The sequence below is a fragment of the Glossina fuscipes genome, unplaced genomic scaffold (assembly GCF_014805625.2).
Source record: "Glossina fuscipes isolate IAEA_lab_2018 unplaced genomic scaffold, Yale_Gfus_2 1, whole genome shotgun sequence".
Lineage (NCBI taxonomy): Eukaryota > Metazoa > Arthropoda > Insecta > Diptera > Glossinidae > Glossina > Glossina fuscipes.
The window spans coordinates 45,645,881-45,664,273 of record NW_023998415.1 but is presented as its reverse complement, the minus strand read 5'-3'; the positions used below and the strand labels follow the sequence as shown (position 1 = coordinate 45,664,273).

Sequence of the window (18,393 nt, the reverse complement as noted above, 5' to 3'; positions counted from 1 at the left end):
GTCAAAAGTCACGCGGTTCGATCTCCCATAACACAGTTAATTTGCGCGTACCGCGCGTATATGGACACCGTGTGTGAAAATTGGAATTAATTCGACTCAAGAAATGCAGGAAAGGAAAGGTGAGTACACCGTATGGGACCGTAATGATTTTCTATTCAAATGGAAATGATGTCTCCTTTTCTTTTTCTTTTAATCTTTCTCGGCGCAATTATTCGCAATTGTCTGTTTCGAAGAGAGTAGACGAAATTCCATTCACATTTTTGCAACCGATGGTGGTTAGGAATCGATTCATTCTTTTTTTTATTAACAATTGTGCATTTTTGAGACATTGTTTTAGGATATATTTTTAGTATTACATTACGATCACCCTTAGTGTGCTGTGATGCAGGATTGCCGTCCTTTAATTATTAATTTTCCTCGTATATCCATAACTATATTAAATCTGAATAATTAGAAAATGAAAGAAAAAGAAGAAAAAGAGAAGGAAATAAATACTTTACTAAATATCAATGGATGTAGCGTCGTTTAGTTCTACAAGGTGAGTGTCAAAGCTACTTGCCGAGACTGCGTATGGGAATGTGAAACGTACAGAATTAAATCGTGACACTTGACTGGACTTGAAATCAAGTAACTATAACAATCAAGATATATTATAAAACGGAACACATTCCAACTCTTTTTTTTTTTGGCACGACCTTGTTTTACTCGATTTTAAAATTACACGGTTGACCAATGCACTTTTTTGGCTGTTTCGTACAGAAACTTATGCATACAGCAACAAAATACAATTGGGGGAATACCGTGATCAGCAATGGGTCGGTTTATGCCTACACATATTATATTGACTTGATCTAGTGCGAGAAATACCCGAATTTTATGAGCATTTTTCATTTGAATTAAAGTCGACAGTTGCGCTACACCTATCTGGTATATCCATTGGCCCACGCCTACTATCGGGTAGCAACTACTAGTGGCCAAATTGATTTTTATCCCCGATTTTATACTTATGGACTGTATTTACACTGCACAGTAATATAAATATTTTTTTGTAACAAATACGTGATATGAATTTGATTATTATTTTTTTTGCACGGTTTTTTGGTAACATTTTTAGCAGTTTTTTCATCTTACAGGATTTCTTAAAGTTGCAGAACATAGTTTCGAATTTACCACATATGTCGCATAAATTTGTTTACACGAATTTTTTTTGCACGGACTTCTAGAGAACGTATCTACGTTCATACAATAAAATTGCTATGTGATACTACACGAGATTGAGAAATAAAAAGTTAAACTCAAAATACTAAAGCTTTATTATTGTAGATGTTCTCCGTAAAGCATCGCTCGGTCCAATTGTTTGTAATATCTACTTAAAAGCCGCTTTTGAAACTCGAAATTTTTACATAAATCTACATGTAACAATATAGGTATACAAACAGACATACATACATACATACATACATACATATGCACATTACAAATATATCAAAAAGCATGAACGCATTCTCGTTTTCTTTCTCTTGCGCGAAGCTGAATTCTCTTCTCACAAATGGCATAAAATGATTTATCGAAGCATTCTGCCTAATATTTATATATCGATTAACACTAAACTATTATTTAACCTTTAACAATATCTTGTTTACCTTTCACAAATTCAAACCTTTTTGCCTAACAATTTTCTAAAGTTTTTCTTATGGAGTATGTAGCGGCTAAGGCCCATGAAATATGACTGCATATGACCAGATTAACGAAAATATACACAACTTCAGTGTTTAAATGGATTGGAACATTGGTCTTTAACCCAATAAAAGGTTAGGTTCAAATTTTGCGAATAAAATAATTGATTTCTTTATTCTTCGCACTATTTAAATGCAAGGTGAACGAATCAATATATGTTTGTTTTTATTTTTCCACTACATATGTGTTTTGTTATAAATGCAACTCTGAATAACGAATACTCTTAAAGTAAAACGTGAGCTATTTCGTTGATAGATATGAGAGAGTGTACTTAACAGGTGTGAAAAAAAAAAAAGATAACGACCCAGTCATCAAACAATGCTGATTGCTGGTCCATACGTAAAGCAAAGTCGTCGCGGGTAAACATATATGATATACTCAACTTTCGAAAAACGAAAATGTCAATTAACTTTCAAATTTGCATTTACGCCCGCCCCACTATGAACATATGCATACAAAGTTATAATGTATTAACGAGAAGTTCAGACCTGAGGTGTAATCAGGTAAATGAAAGTTAGCTTTCGCTTTGATTTTCAACCGTTTTTGGCCAAACACCTGAATATAAGTGCAAAAGCTAAGCTGTTCATACGCGATTACCCCGCTTGCGTGGATGCATTCGCATTACAGTAGATATACTTGTATGCGCTTCTGCGTGCCCTTGCTGAAGAAATCATATGAGCGCAACCAATAAATCTCTTCAAATTTGACTTTTCAGTTTTGTGCTTGATGCAAAATAATATGTTAACTGATTCTTTAAATGATATTTTCTAGTTCTAGTAAATCCAATCCATATTTTACCCTTAACCAATAACGGATAACATAAAGTACTATTAAAATAGTATACTAAAGACACTAAAAGGACGCATTTTCTACATTCATTCTTCTCATTTTTTCACCCATCACTGTAAGATGGGAAGTATACTTAACTTTTTTTTTTTTTTTTTCATAATGTATGTAACACCCAAAGGGGAGCTTCAAAGGCCCTGCCAAGTATCTATATTCTTTATCAGGGTAAAATTCTGAGTTGATTTAGCCATGTCTGTCCATCTGTAAGTCTGTATTGGTGTTTGTTGCTGACACACTCCTGGTCGCAAAAATGGTGATATCGTCTTCAACTTTGGTAAAAACATTGGCAATTTATACGCGCAGGTTTTTATTAAAGAATGATCCAAATTGGTCAGAGCAGTGGCGCATAAACTGAACGCAACTCCGTCTTTCTTAACAAAAATTTGGACGTTTTTGCGGGTTACTCAGAAATTATAAAAGTAAATAGAAGGCTGAAAATTTCCATATTTACTTTACGAAACACTCTACTCTTTGCATGCAAAGAATGGAAAAAATCAGCCACGCCCACACAAAATTACAAACAATTGAAATTTTTTTTTTTTCACTTTTTAGAAGTTTTATGCTTAGTTACCATAACGCAAAGAAGATGGAATGTGTAAAAGTATTTTGTAAATCCCTCAAATGAAGATATGTTATCTGCGACCGCGACCTGGTGGATCGATTCTTTTTTTTTTTTCGTTATTAATACTAACGATATGGGTATCAAATAAAAGAACTTGGAAAGTAGAATACGAAAAGCGTAGCGATGGGCGTACGAGATTCGGCCTCCGCCGAACATAACTTTCTTACTTGTTTTTTTTTTTTTTTTTGTCATCAGGACTTGTCGTGTGCACATAAGCAGGCGTCCCCCGCTTGATACGGTACTTGTAACAACTGGCAACAGGAACGACCATAAAGAAGCCATCGAGAGATATCGGAGGAGTTTTCTTTTCTGTTTTATAGTCGTACTACCATAGAAATCTTTCGAAGAGAGATATGGTAGATGGGCTAGAAGAGCATGGCATTTACTCTTGTGTCGATATATTCCGCTCGGACCTTGAAAATTTATGGTGGGGTCACGCAAACTTCTCAACAGGCCGTATCAATATATTTCTTCAATTGATTTTTGCTTTTCTTTTCTACTTTCACAAAACAAGGAAAATAAGCTTACGTGCAACGTTTGATGAAAAATTATCTTTGTAATCTTCATCATTTTTTTTTATTTTTTTTTTTTATAAAAACTTGAATTAAAGTAAACTAACTTTTTACTTATTTGTATGTTTGAAAAGAAATTGAAAACAAACAACCATATTCTATCTGTATCTACGCTCCAAACCCTTTTCTGTTACCTATCCATATCGATGGGACTGTGAAGAGAAAACTAATCCACCAAGTCGTGACTTAACACATTCTGAAACAGATAATGTACAGACGCCCGATAAAGTCTACATACAATACAAAAAATGAAGATTTCTCTTATCAAAAACCGCATTTATAAGTTGAGGTTAAAAAAATATATTTCCCAAAAAAAAAAAACTTTTACGAGAGAAGATCTTTAAGAAAGCTGCACTTGGAGAATGGAACAAAATTGTTGCAGATGTAACAAAAAAATTGGTTTCTTTAATGTCAAGACAAGATGCAAGCCTTGCTAGATATTACAGGTGATCCAGGAAAAAATATTAGTTTTTTAATTTTACCCACGTATAGTATATTAAAATACCTGAAAATTAAACCATCTTTACCGTACATCTTTTTATGAATTTTTTGACAATGAAGTATGTTTTTTCTTTATTACTTTGTCTCAAGCCAAAAAAAAAAAAATATCTCTAATATAAGTTTTTATTTTTTAGGGAAGGCATTTTTTTTTTTTTTTTTTTTGCCATTAACCCAAAAATGCAGTTTTCAATAAGAGAAATTTTTCGCTTTGTTTGCAGACTTTATTGGGCTTCTGTATCTTCATGTGACGAATGTAAAGAATAATTTTCAGCATTACGGCTTGTTTTCTGTATGAGTGATAAGCAGAAAACGTGCAAAAAAAAAAAAGTGAAAAAAATTAATTATTTGATTGCTTATAACTTTGGATAGGCGTGGTTGATTTTTTTCATTTTTTTACATGAGTAGTAGGGTCCTCTAATAAGCCAAAAGCCACAAATTATTGCTTGGAGAAAGAGATATATGTCCAGTGTGCGTGGGCTTTGATCAATTTGCCCCCATTTCAACAGGTTCGTTTTTGCGACCAGCAGAATCTTTAAACAGGCGGACAAACAACCAGACAGACGAATGGAAGAGAATGCTCAAATGGGTGTAGAATTTGATCCTAATGCTAATCAAGAATATAAATATATATATATATATGTATATGTATATTTTATGGGATACTTTCTGAATGTTGCAAACGTTTCTACAAAATTGATGCACCTCTCATCCGTCGGTGATGAAAAAAACAAAAGCTTTTTAATTTAACTTTACTTTGGTTTCGATACGCGCTAACAGTATATTCATTGAACTAATTTACACTATTTCACAATGTCTTATAAAGCGATCTCAATGCAACACGGGACACATTTTTTCTAATCATCTTAGATCTAAACTTAAGTTATTTAATTCTTTATGATATTTTAGTTTAATTTAAGAAGTTTCGCTACAACACGATACGAATTAACCGTTTTAAGCGGAAGACGCTTGTGTACGCTGAAAGCTGCTTGTCGAACAGAAGCATTTGAATTCAATAGAAAAGAAATAGTCATATGAATGCAGTAAAATATATTTATTAGCATATACATATATATATTGCTGGTTAAGTAGTAGCAAACCTTGTGTTAATAATGGTCTGTAGCAAGTGTACAATCAATAAGCAATAAGTCGAGTTTTCAAATATATGTATATATGATATGATTTTACATTAAAATTTCGGTAAGATAGCTAAACTTTTTATTATAATATATAACATACGTGACTTTTAACGAAATAAAAAACAAGAAATGACTACGATATGATTACTATCACCTTGATATCAATTTTCTTCGCGTATCTCGTTATTATCTTATATTTAAAAACAAAAAATACGAAGAAGCAAGATAAAACTCTAGAATGGCAACACTGTGAATTCTAATGTTGTCATTAAGCAAACAAGAGAACGCATGAAAGAGAAAAAGAGCAAAGAAGGAGAAAATGTATCGTTAGCCAAATAAAAAAAAAAGAGCGACAAACAAGAAGAAAAACCAACAACGACAATAATGTAAACGTAATGTTAAAATGCATTTGTATCTCGGTTTAGGAGAGGGTAGGAGATATATAAAAAAAAACACTCACACATGAATGCATGTACGTATTAAAACACTCGCCCAACCAAATAACGAAATAGTACAAAAATAACACTAAAGAAAAACTAAAATCAAGACAAAAAAAAAAAAAAAGACAGATATTAAGCAAACAGGCGATGAACATAGAAGAGCAGAAGAAAAAATTATTTTCTACTAACGAAATCAAAACAATGAAATGCAGCAGCATTTCGTTTTTTTTTTTTTGTTTTTTATTCTAAAACTTAAAAAAATATATTGATAAAGATTTTGCTCGCAATACATTACATTATTGCTGCTCGTCTGTAAATTAAAAGGAGAAGAAAACCGATCGGACATTTGTTGAAATATTGTTACAAAATAAAGTGAAAATAATTTTTTAAAGGAGGCAAAGGCAAAGTGCAAACAGAAATCTATATTCATATATAATGTAAAATGTCTTAGAAAAGTTCCACTTTTTCAATCTTTTTACCCTCATTTTACTAAAAGAAAAAAAAAAAAAAACAACAAAAAAAACGAAAAAAATTTAGAAAATTTATAAAAGAAAAATGCTAAGAAAATCTTTGGTGTTTCTAGTTACATTAATAGTGATTTCACCTTGGCTGTTGGTGTTAAGGTAAGCTGTCTCACCACCGAAGACAACAAGACTTGAAAGTATAAATGTTTGAGAAATGTCGTTTATAGAAAATTGCTTTCAATATATAATATTTTAATACGCAATAAATATATGCATACAAAGACAAAAAAGAAAAAAACATTTATTTTTATTATAAATTTGTGTTTTTGTGTTCAACAAAGAATTCTGCAAGAATAATTAATTTGGTAAAGAACAGTCTTACACACTAATCTATATATATATATATATATATATATACCTCCTAATTTCTACAAGTTTATCTATACTACGTACACAAGCGTTCGTGTACATATAGCAATTTTTTTACGTATATTATATGCAGTTAACAGCGTCTTAGAATCGTGTTAAGGCTTATGCATTTTTCAATAGAAATTACATTTGCCGTTCCTTTCAGCTTACACACATGTACACACGTTATTTATTTATTTTTTATTAATTTTCCTTCAATTTCCTTGGATGTCCGAACATAAGGTAGACCCAGAATGCAATCTCTACTAAGCCTATTAGATACTACATATATGTGCATAGATATGTTTCTCATACTAATTTCATACTCATATCAAATCTGTCTTTATATACGTAATACTTTAGTGCATAAATTCATATCCGAATATATTCCATTCATTCATTCATTCATAGTGCATATTACCTTTTACTTATACAATATCTTTGTTGTTGGTTATAAGTAAAATTTATATCACACATGAAATGAGTAAACTTACACATAATATTAATAAAAAAAAAAGGACAAACAAATTTGTAAATTATGTTATGAATAATTAAATAAACAAAAACAAACCTTCTTTTTCTGGGGCAATCGAAAGAACATAAATAAAGGCAAGCATTTAGCTGGTTTAGGACGCAACTTGGATATCCGTCACTTAAAAATAATTGTATTTTTTTTTATTTAATTTATATCCATCAATAGGCGGATCTGAATTTTTAATTCTATTCAATTCTATTTCAAATTTGTGAATAATTTTTTTTACGAATTTTTATTAGCTTTGTATGACCATCATCGAGGGGTGAGAACATATGCAACGTCCAGAATGAAGCTTCAAGTACATCTCGCAAATTATATGTATTCTTGATTAGTATCGAATTTTGAATCGATTTAAGCATGTCCATGTATCCGTCTGTGTAATATCTGTTGTAGACATTCTCCTCCAAATCGGGCGCAGGGCCATGTGAACTGAGAATAGATCCGTTTTTCGAAAGGATCGTTTGCTCTATAGCAGATAAATGTACAAATATTTGAATGTATATTCTATGGATGATGCTGTAGTATCTGCACAAAGTAGGGAAAAATTTGCGGTACTTACCCACTATTATGGTATATTAAGATTTAACCTTTGTTTTAAGACCTTTACAAGGCGCAAAAACAAGATAAGGTATATAAATTCTTGGCCAGTTTAAAATTTGGAATGCCTGTAGGTATGTCCGTCTGTTCAACGTAAAGAAATTTGAAAGTGACACGCCTGCAACGCCCCCAGGCCAATGAGATAAATAGAAAAAATCAGCTGCGCCCACGAAAATTTAGTTCTTTTACTTTTTTTGCCATGTCTACGATAAAGATGATGGGCATGAAAGATTCGAATCGGACCGAATATTATTTTCTTACTTGTTATTTATTTATTTATTATTTATTTACTCTACACAGTGAATATCCATAAATGAAAATATAATTCAATGCAAATAGATTGAAAAGAAAATAAAATTGTGATAAGCTAATGCACAAGTGAACTAAGAGAGCGTGTGTCAAAGACGCAGATGTGTTCCCAATTTTAATCCTATCGTGAATTGAAAACTCTCTTAGGTCCAGTAAGACCCGTAGAGAACCTAATTGGAATTCAATGATTGGCTGGGCAAAAATGAGGAACTAATAATGTCTCCCCTTAACAGTTCAAAGACAAACGACATTCCCGACATGTGCTGCCTTCTTTTCTCAAATGCCAGTAAAATATAGAAGGGAGAAGGTAAAGATGTATCTCACCGTAGCCAACGAAAGGCGACAAAAAAAAAAAAATAAAGAAATGTTTTTGAACGGATTCTATACTATCTATCTGACAAGAATAGCTTGAACTAGCAGGCAACTGACTCATTCTATAGCGTGGGTCTTACAAGCGCCACATACAAGGATGATCAAAGCCTTTCGATTGTCTTTCTATAAAGCCCACGAAACGAATAATTTGCCTTACTTTTTTTACTTGATTAAATATGGACATTAAAGTTGATCTTCTGATCGATTGAAATACCAAGGCCAATATACGATACGATTTAGAATTGGATTAAAAAATATCTGTCAAACGTTTTACTTAAAAAATTTCAACAATATTTCCTTAATAAGAAGTATGCTACTAAAAAAGCTAGGTATCGTGAGATTAACATTCATAGAGGACTTGGTCGGCTTCCATCAGTCATTCTAGTTCTAGAAACCTGGAACTTGATTTCAGATCAAATCAAACTATATAAACAGAACAGAATAATAGCGTGGTCAAAAAATAAGGTGAATAAGGTCTTGGGTACTATGAAATCATGAAGCTATATTTTGGGAAGCGATACTATTGTCTTTAACATCCACGTGGAGTTCCATGTCAATCAGCTGAGAAATAAGTTTATCGATTTTTACTATATGTCTGTGAAGCATTGATTTCAGACGATCAGAACGTCATGAAAAGCATCATTACCGAAAAAGGGACTTGGATCGGTTACTAAACTCGTACAAGCGTTAATAATGATCCGCCTACCAGTTATATATAAAAACAATTGATTGGACAGTCTTTCAGCTATAGTTGATTTTTTAGCCCAGATTATATGCATTTTTAATGATACTAAGAATTAAGGAATTAGAGGCGTAAGCCAACTGCCCATAATATCAATAAAAGTATTTCGAACGAGTATGAATTAAAAGCGAACTAGGACGAAAGTTTTTTTTTTAATATACCAAGACTAAAGTCTGAAAAAGTTATTGACTATATGCAAAACGGCGACTGAGTTACTAGTCGGAGATCCTTCTTTTATCACTCGGTCACTCAGACAATATCTTTTGTATTATTTGCCTAGAATAAGGAATGAGTGAATGCATCGATCTGTAGGGTAACTCAAATAAGTTAAATAAGGATTACAGTGAGCTGAACCTGTTTATTTAGCTCCAAACTTATTAAAGGAGAGGAAGGATGGGAGGGATGGGTTTCTTCTAATGCAAAGAGAATTTTTTAAATTTGTTTACTCTCGGCCTGATGAAGCATTAGCAAGAAAAGCGGAAAAAATTAAAACTGATTTTATACACACGCACACGCACATACACACGCGCATACATATACACACACACGCGCAGGCGTTATTACAAGCATTCATCGAAAAGAGTACCTGCTGATTGTTGATGAAGAGTGTACTGTAAGTGTAATTACAACTGATATCTTGGCCAAGATTAATTGACATAATTAAAGTATGCAATTTGAGCCATCGCTAAATTGTAAATATTATGTTGTATGCAAGGACGTAGTCTATTGTATGCCACGGCATGGGCAAGTGTAATGTAAATATAATATTATTAACCTCGAATAGGTGATAACAAGCTGTGCCCGCTTTCCGCCGCGTGGCTAATGTTAACAAAAAAAATTAATAGATTGAGAGAGAGCTGGAGAGCTTTTTTAATAATTTCAATTACATATATATATATATATATATATAAAAATTAGTAAATAATTTTTTTATCTTCCTCTTGGTTAGTGCATCATTTAATCAAAGCGAGCCTGAATGGATCGCCGCCATTAAGCGGAAGACAGATGAGATACTCAAGAGTTTTGATGCCAAGACGAGTGAGAAAATAAATAATGTCGAGAGACAATATAAAAATATTCCCCATAATTTATTCCTTTCGGATGAGTTCGCTTCATCAGAATACCATGACGATGTCGATATGGAATTAAATTTCGATCAAACTGTCGACGATAATAATAATAACGATTGGGATTTATTAATATTTACGCAACAATGGCCGGCGACGACTTGCTATCATTGGCGGGAACAAGATAAGAATCATGAATGCAAATTGCCAAACATTAAAGAATTCTGGACTATACATGGTATTTGGCCGACTAAATTGGGTCATATGGGTCCGAGCTTTTGCAATAAAACGGCAAATTTCGATATAAACGCCTTGCACGACATAATGGAACGTATGAATCTTTTTTGGCCCGATATAGATGGTGAAGAAGCGCCACAGGATCATTGGCTATGGAAGCATGAATGGCTAAAGCATGGCACATGCGCTGCCACCCTTGATCAATTAAATAATGAAAACAAATATTTCGATCAGGGTTTAAAGTGGCGTGAAAATTATTTGATATCAAATATATTACGCGATTCAAACATACATCCTGACTCTAATAATACTGTTGTTGCTTTGCATACCGCTTTAATTAAAGGTTTAGGCAAAAATCCATCAATACATTGCCTATACGATGGAAAAAACGATATCAGCTATTTGGCCGATATACGTATCTGTTTTAATAAAAGCTTAGAATTGGTCGACTGTGATGGAGTTTTACGCGATGCAACATCTATAGATTATCCCGGCGGCACGATTATCACAAATTGTCATATCTCGCAGGCAGTTCATTATCCCAGTTTGGTTCCGGGTCGACATGTTGTAAACGAGAGAAAATGGAAGTTTCCAATTGTTAATCTTTATAAATTAATACAATTCATTATGTGGTTTACTCTGTAAGATGACGGACGATGGGATTTCGGGAGCAGCAGCAACAGCAGCAAAAGCATGAGAAACTTCAAAGACTCTTTCAAATCTATGAGAAAGAAGCACAAAACAGGCAATTTTAAGAAAGAGAGAGAGAGAGATGGAGAGAGAGAGAAAAGTAAATAAATAAATAAATAAATAATAAAAAATATAAATAATGTCAATAAAATTAGTATTGAAAATAAAATATATTTTTGTATGAGGCAAACAACAGCAACACACAATTGTAGAAATTAAAAAACATAGTAACCAAAATTTTCAATCGGTAGCAATTGGAGTATACGAACTATATATATATTAACTTTAAACTAAAGCAGTTGTACGTAAATTTCAAATTTTAACTCCTCTTCTTCCTCCATACAAACAAAATTTTCATCTACAATCTACCGCTCCGTTCTGCTTAAGAAAATTGTGTTTAATACGTTATTAATAATAAAAAGGAATTTTTAGAAAAATTGATTATACATTTTTTTTTTTTTTTTTGTTTTTTATTTTAATTTCTTCTAAATCAAAATTTTTTTTCGTTTTTATATCAATTCATATTCAAAAAGGAAATTTTTGTTTCCAAGCTTTAAAAAAAAAAAAAAAACACGAAGAAAAAATCAAATCTAAACCGGATTTGATTTAATTACTCTTATCGAGTTATTATTGTAAAAAAATCATTTAAATAAAATTGTAATAATATTCTGTTTCATTTATATTAAAATTATATATATACTACATATATATTAAAGAATAAAATAATAAACAAATATTCGTATAATAATTAATTATTGTTCATTTATCATAAGTTAAAGGGAGTCTCCAAGGAACTGCAAGCACTTCATTTAATGCGTCACAGATGTTTGACATTTTTCAAAGCCTTTCTTCTTCTTAGGGTTAAGGGCGTAGAAGTAATTTATAAAAATGCGTGGTCCAGCTACATGGGGTACTTTTCTTCAGTTTTTACTTCTATTTAAATCGTTAATTTTATGATCTCATCAAAAATTAAATTGATATGAAAAATTTTTTTGGGCTGGAACAACTTTTTTGGGCCCTCTCTTATATAATCGTTTCTACGAAAACTAAATCTTTATATGGTAAAAAGGGGCATAGAATAGACCCGCCCACTTTCTATTATACTGCTCGATTTAGAAACATTTTCATTCATAAATCGATCTAAGCCTGTCTATCCGTCTGATGTCTGTCCATGCAATTTTGTGTTCAAGCTGCGGACCGCAATTTTTGAAATATTTTGAAGAAATTTGATACGGTGACGTGCTTTGACCCAAGGGTGAACATTATTGACAATTGTTCGGAGCTGTCCCCTTTTTCGGCCACTCCCCTATTCAGAAAAGTTATTATTATTATAAGGGGAAAAATTGACATTTTCAAAATTTCTCGACAAAGGTGTTTAAGTTGTAGTATTTCGGTATTCCAAATAGGTGTGAAAACTTTTGAGCGGCTATGGCAATTTTTTGAACCCACTCTCATATAACCGGAATACGGAAATGGAAGCGTAACGTGGTAAAAAGATCGAATTTTCAATATTTCATGGTGAACATTAGTTCACCCAGCAAACTGAGAAAGACTTCAACTTTACCGAATTTGAAACACGTAGATCTACATTTTCGATACCACCGCCTATATAAGGATTTTCAGAACATATCAAAAGGAGGGCTGTTTGTGAGTGTGATGAGAGATTTCTCATATGAATACTAAGAGAAGAAAGTTGAGTTTTATAATATTTTATGATGAAAAATTGTTCCATAGGAGCGCAAAAAATGTAAGGTAGATAATTTAGACCAGATAGGTCTATTTTTAGGACCTTACCATGAGAAGCAAACCTTTGAACAGAGAGAAAAATAATAATTTTGAGTTTTTTATGACGAAAAGTGAAAAACAATAGAATTTTTACAAAGTAAATAAAGTTTGTCGATAACTTTGGTGAAAGCAAAAATGTCTCTTAAGTATAATTTCTTATTGATCATTTTTTTGATTTTATTTATTTTCAAGATTTAAAAGCAAAAACAAAAATGTAATCCGTGTCTGTAAATAAAGTCATCATATTACACGTAACCTTTCAAGGAATCAATCTGACGTCATATTGTATATGTTTATACGATATTACTCAGAATTTTAGAACAACCATTGAAAGTAGAGAACATTTTCTATTAAACAGAAATAATTACAAATAAACCGATCATTGAATCGTCGTTAATATTTGTTTATGTTACCATATTCCGCACGAAGCTTGTTCATATCCCATATCCAATTATTTATTTTAAACAATTTCTACTACACGTGTATTCAAATGTTGTTTACATTAGATGACTTATGCTTATTGTAGGGAGTAACGTAAACAAACTAAAATGGTAAATAAACAGCAAAAAAACAATTACTTGCTCATCTTTATACCGATCACCCATCGGTAAGGGATATATTCATTTTGTTAAAACGTTTGCCAAAAATGCCAAGAAGTAAGCTTCCGAGATATACATTCTCGATCAAAATGAAATTCGTCTGTCGATTTAATGTCTATTGTAAACATTTAAAATTTGGCCCACTATTATAGTCTATTAAAATTTAAGTCTTTTTTTTTTTTTATAAAACGCAGAAACAAGCTTCATAAGTTCCATAAAATATATAAATTTTTCAGCACTTTCAAATTCGGAATGCACCTAAGCATCTGTCAGCGTCTGTTCGTCTGCCAAATTGTGTAGTATATGTGGCGCACACAGTCCCCCGTTCACAAAAGACAAGATATCGCCTACAAATTTACCAAAGTAGTGTAAAAATGACCCAACACGCCTACGCAACAAAAACCCGTGAACACCTTTGCTCTCCCTTTTTTTTGTGCTCGACACTCATAAACTGAAACAGATACGCGGTATATATGGATTGCCCTCTCATCCAATGTTATAGAGTGTGGAAATTTAGTTCTTCTCCTTTTATTGTCCGGTCTTTTACAGGATAACGATGATGGCTATAACAGATTCAATCACAATCGAATATAATTCTCGTACTTTTTTTTTATCAGTGGATTTTAGTCAGTGGATTTCGAAATACTAAGAAAAATACATGTATATCGGCGGTATAAGAATTTTCTTCTTTGAATCGTAATCAGTTTGAATGCAATCCTTCCTCTCATCGAGTTTAATTATATCCTACACCAATTGTGGTACAGTGGTGTACATGTTAAGTTAGTGCTGCCGTATGTAGCACGCAGAAGGGCTTAAGATAGACACACTTTGTATTATTACGGCCGATTCAGAATCATAATATAAATTGATCTAACCCTGTCTGTCCGTCTGATATCTGACCATGTAAATTTGTGCTCAAGCCACAGGTGGCAATTTTTGAGATGTTTTGATGAAATTGGGTATAGTGACGTGTTTTGACCTAAGACGAACGCCATTGAAAACGGTTCAGATCGGTCCACTCTTTTGACCAATTCCCATATAACGTCCCATTCTAAAAAGTCGCTATATGGAAAAAAATTGCAATTTTCAAAATTTCTCGACAAAAGTGGCTATGTGTCTATGTGATATATCGGCATTTTAAATTTGAACCGTCTGGGACAATTTTTGACCGAAAACTGAAGTTCATACGACAAAGAGGTATAATTTTCAATGCTTCAGGATGAAAATTATATCATAATAGTAATTTAACATAAAAAAGTTAACTGCACCAAATTTGGACCATCTCGGTCTATTTTTTGGATCCTGCCCTATGTAAGGATTAAACTTGTACTAAATTGCGTTGCCTCTTGGACCCGCTTTCCCATAAATACGCACATGAAAAAATGCTTTTATATAGAAACAAGATACAATTTGTGTGTTCTATAATGAAAATAATAATGTGGTGTAGGGGATTTCATGATCGAGCTTGCTCGACTATAATGTTCTTATTTTGTTTTTTTTAGTTATAAAAATCCACGTATATATAGTTGCGAACAGTTATCAGTACGAAAATGACTTATGGAAAAGTCAAATTTATTCAATAATGACTTTCTATTTTCTTCAGAGAACTGCAACGTAGCATGCATTTGCTTCGGATGATATGATACCTTGGAGGAATTTCGGCAAAAAAACCCTAACATAGTTCGCAATAACCATTGTTTATGAAATATATGAACGATTAAATGTTTTCTTTCATTTTTCGATATTTGTTTGGGAAAATTTTATAAATGAATGATAGCTCAATTTCGAGGGTAAATAAGAACAAAAAATTATATTCGGGCGCGGCGTCTACGAGTATATATACCTTCCGTGTAACGTTGAATGGACGTGGGCGATTGTTCTGTTTTTGTTTAAAATATATTTCGAAAATTTTATCGCTGTACCGGTTGTGATTTATGATGTGTATGATGAGCAAAAACTGGCATTTTTTCTTTTTTGAGTTTGCATGCGGAAGGTTTCTCAACTTATCTTGCGCTACAAGCGCGCTACTTAACTGACTTGATGTACTTTCAATCACCAACTTAAACGCCGAATATGAAGTCCCCATCTTCATTTATGCAACAATCCAGTATATTATATACCTATGCTATATATCCGATTTAATGACTCCTCCTAGGTGTTCTAAAAATGAATATATTACGACCCTATTATATAGGGTAACATAATGGTGAAGGAAACTGAAAACTTTTTAGATTCCCTCTCTCTATCTCTCTGCGCCTGTAAGCTGGCCAGCTAACATGATTGATTAAATTGAATAACCAGGCAGTCTCTACATTCTTAGCTCTTAGTATTGACATCCTGCGGAATTTACACAGAAATCAAACATTCTGTTTATTCTTTCTTTTATACAAAAGTTTTTTTTTAACATTAAATATATATGTATTTATATAAATTGCGTTTTCACTATTGTTAGAAATGTAAGGAGAGGAAAAAAAAAAAAAAACCGTAACCGAAATAATTGCAAAACAATGGAAGTAAAAAAAAAAAAAAACGGTTGACTCAATTACAAAAAGACTTTGCAATTATATCGTTGATTGCATACATATTGATATAAATATGTAAAAAATCGTCTCCACATCGCTATAATACGTCGATCTATGCAACGTTAGCTTTAGTCATAATTAGAACTGCTGAAGGTACCAGACCCAAAATGTCTAATGGTTTATCATAGTCTTCGGCGGTAAAAACTTTACGAGGAAAAGTTGTCATTAATCCGAACGGTTCATCGTTTTCAGTTTTCATTTGTATAAAAACCCGTACAGCGGACAATTGTTCCTTGACGTTAAAAGTTTCGGTTAGTGTGGAACCATCCTGTAAGCGTATCTGTATACGTGTCTGGGTATACTCTTTGGATGGCGTTTTGATACTGGGTTCGGCCGGAGTTGTCGAAGTAACTGATTGAAAGCCTTGTGAAGCGGTGGGTGACATTATTTGTGGCTGTTGGCTAAAGAGAGTTTTTTTTTTTTTTCATTTATGATTTTTCTTCATTTTTGCTTTATAATATGTTTACCTTAATTTACGTCTGGCTTTGTCTGCTTCAATTTGTGCTTTAACTCTTTCACGGGCGGCTTTTTCTTCAGCCTTTTCTTTTTTACGTTGCTCCACTAATTTTTTCATTTCCAATTCCTCTAATCGCTTACGTGCCTCAGTCATATCTTTGCCTGACTTTATGCGATTACGTTCCCTCTCCATAGCGTCTGCCTTCTCGCGTTCTTCGCGTTCAAGGCGTTTCTGTTTTAATTTTTCTTCTATTAATGCCAGTTGTCGTTTTTTTTCCTCTTCTGTTAAAGGTTTTTTCTCCTCAGTGGACTCTGAAAAATTTTTGTGACCTGTTTTCGCAGCATGAAATTCTAATTCTCCTTGATCTTTACATAACTTGCCGCAGTCTTCACATTTCAGTGATTTAGCTTCAGGCGCTTGAGAAATCGCCGAACTGGAAGTGGCAGTTTCTGCGGCAGGTGTCTCCGCTTGACCTGACTCATTGCCGGTGTTAGCAGCATTATTAGCATCGCTGGTGCCTACCGTATTGCCAGTAACATCTCCGGGTATATCTTCATCAACGTGAGCCAATAGCCATTCCATCGCTGGTTCTACACCTTTATAATTAGTAACTTTCATTGCGTATTCCCTAGTAAATAGTAAAAAAAAACATTGTCAGTGAAGCCGGCATTTTTTTTCTTTTGGAAGCCTCTAAAACTTACGCTTTTTCTTTGGGAAATCCCATTTCTAATAACATTTGTATGTCACCCATTGTTGTCCAATACAACGTTTCCAAGATTCGTTTTTCTTTTTTACAAATAAGTAGACAAAACAAGCTCACAAGGTTACAGAAATAATTTTCTTAAGATATTTATTCTCTTCTAATAAAATCGTCTTTTTAGCTAAATGACTTGGTCTTAAAGAGTACGTATTTCTTTTTTATCTTTGCAAAATATACTGATTTGGCAGCACTTCAATTAGCAAATTCAAGTTCAAACTTGACAACATTTTTTATTCTAAGTAAACGAATGCTTGTTTAGTTTGATAAGCAATTTTTTGATATCTGCGTATAGGGATTCTCGGGATTATTGTCGTACAATTTTCTAATGGAGATTGGCTCAATTTATTGCTGAGTATAAAGATTGCACGCAAATTTTTTTTTCTTTGTTTTTTCAGTCCTTCTTACATAGCATTAATTACAGCTAGTTAACGTGGAACAGCGCAAATCCATGCAAGCTAATTTATGTATTGCTCATGAGAAAATCTTAATGAATCTTGCCAATGTTGCATTTTTTAAATATAAACCTAATTATTTTCAAAAGCCCAGAAAAAAATATGCCGCACTTTCTCTTCCACAATTATGCGGTATTTAGATGATAATTAGTTTTTTTTTTTTTTTATTATTATATTGTATCCGAGCTTTCATCTGCATAATGTCGAGTAATATATAGTTAATACATATTTCGTTTCTATATATTTTAATTAATAATTAATTTATTTTAAATAGAAAAAAAAATTGTACCACTATATAATTTTAAACTAAATAGGGTGGAACTTAGTTTAAAGTATTAACTGCATAGGTGTGCAAGAAACGTTGATTTCGGTTAATAGTGGATAGTACGAGCAATTTGAAGTGTACGTATTATAAAAATAATGGGCGAATAAAAAAAAACTACTTGAAATATATATTCAACCATGAGGATATGTTACGCCTGC

The 18,393-nt window shown here is 32.6% G+C and overlaps 2 protein-coding genes across 2 annotated transcripts; one reads left to right on the top strand and one right to left on the bottom strand.

Annotated features, from left to right (window-relative positions):
- Positions 1–6,079: 6,079 nt before the first annotated feature.
- On the top strand, positions 6,080–11,375 carry LOC119631917 (ribonuclease Oy). The gene is made up of 2 exons (XM_038024495.1): positions 6,080–6,477; positions 10,231–11,375. The coding sequence occupies exons 1-2, from the start codon at positions 6,410–6,412 to the stop codon at positions 11,228–11,230; spliced, it is 1,068 nt and encodes a 355-aa protein (XP_037880423.1). The 5' UTR covers positions 6,080–6,409; the 3' UTR covers positions 11,231–11,375.
- A 4,677-nt stretch (positions 11,376–16,052) lies between these two features.
- Positions 16,053–17,831, bottom strand: LOC119631648 (UBX domain-containing protein 1). Its single transcript, XM_038024043.1, has 3 exons — positions 17,400–17,831; positions 16,709–17,326; positions 16,053–16,642 (listed from the first exon to the last, which is right to left on the bottom strand). The coding sequence occupies exons 1-3, from the start codon at positions 17,447–17,449 to the stop codon at positions 16,294–16,296; spliced, it is 1,017 nt and encodes a 338-aa protein (XP_037879971.1). The 5' UTR covers positions 17,450–17,831; the 3' UTR covers positions 16,053–16,293.
- Positions 17,832–18,393: the final 562 nt, after the last annotated feature.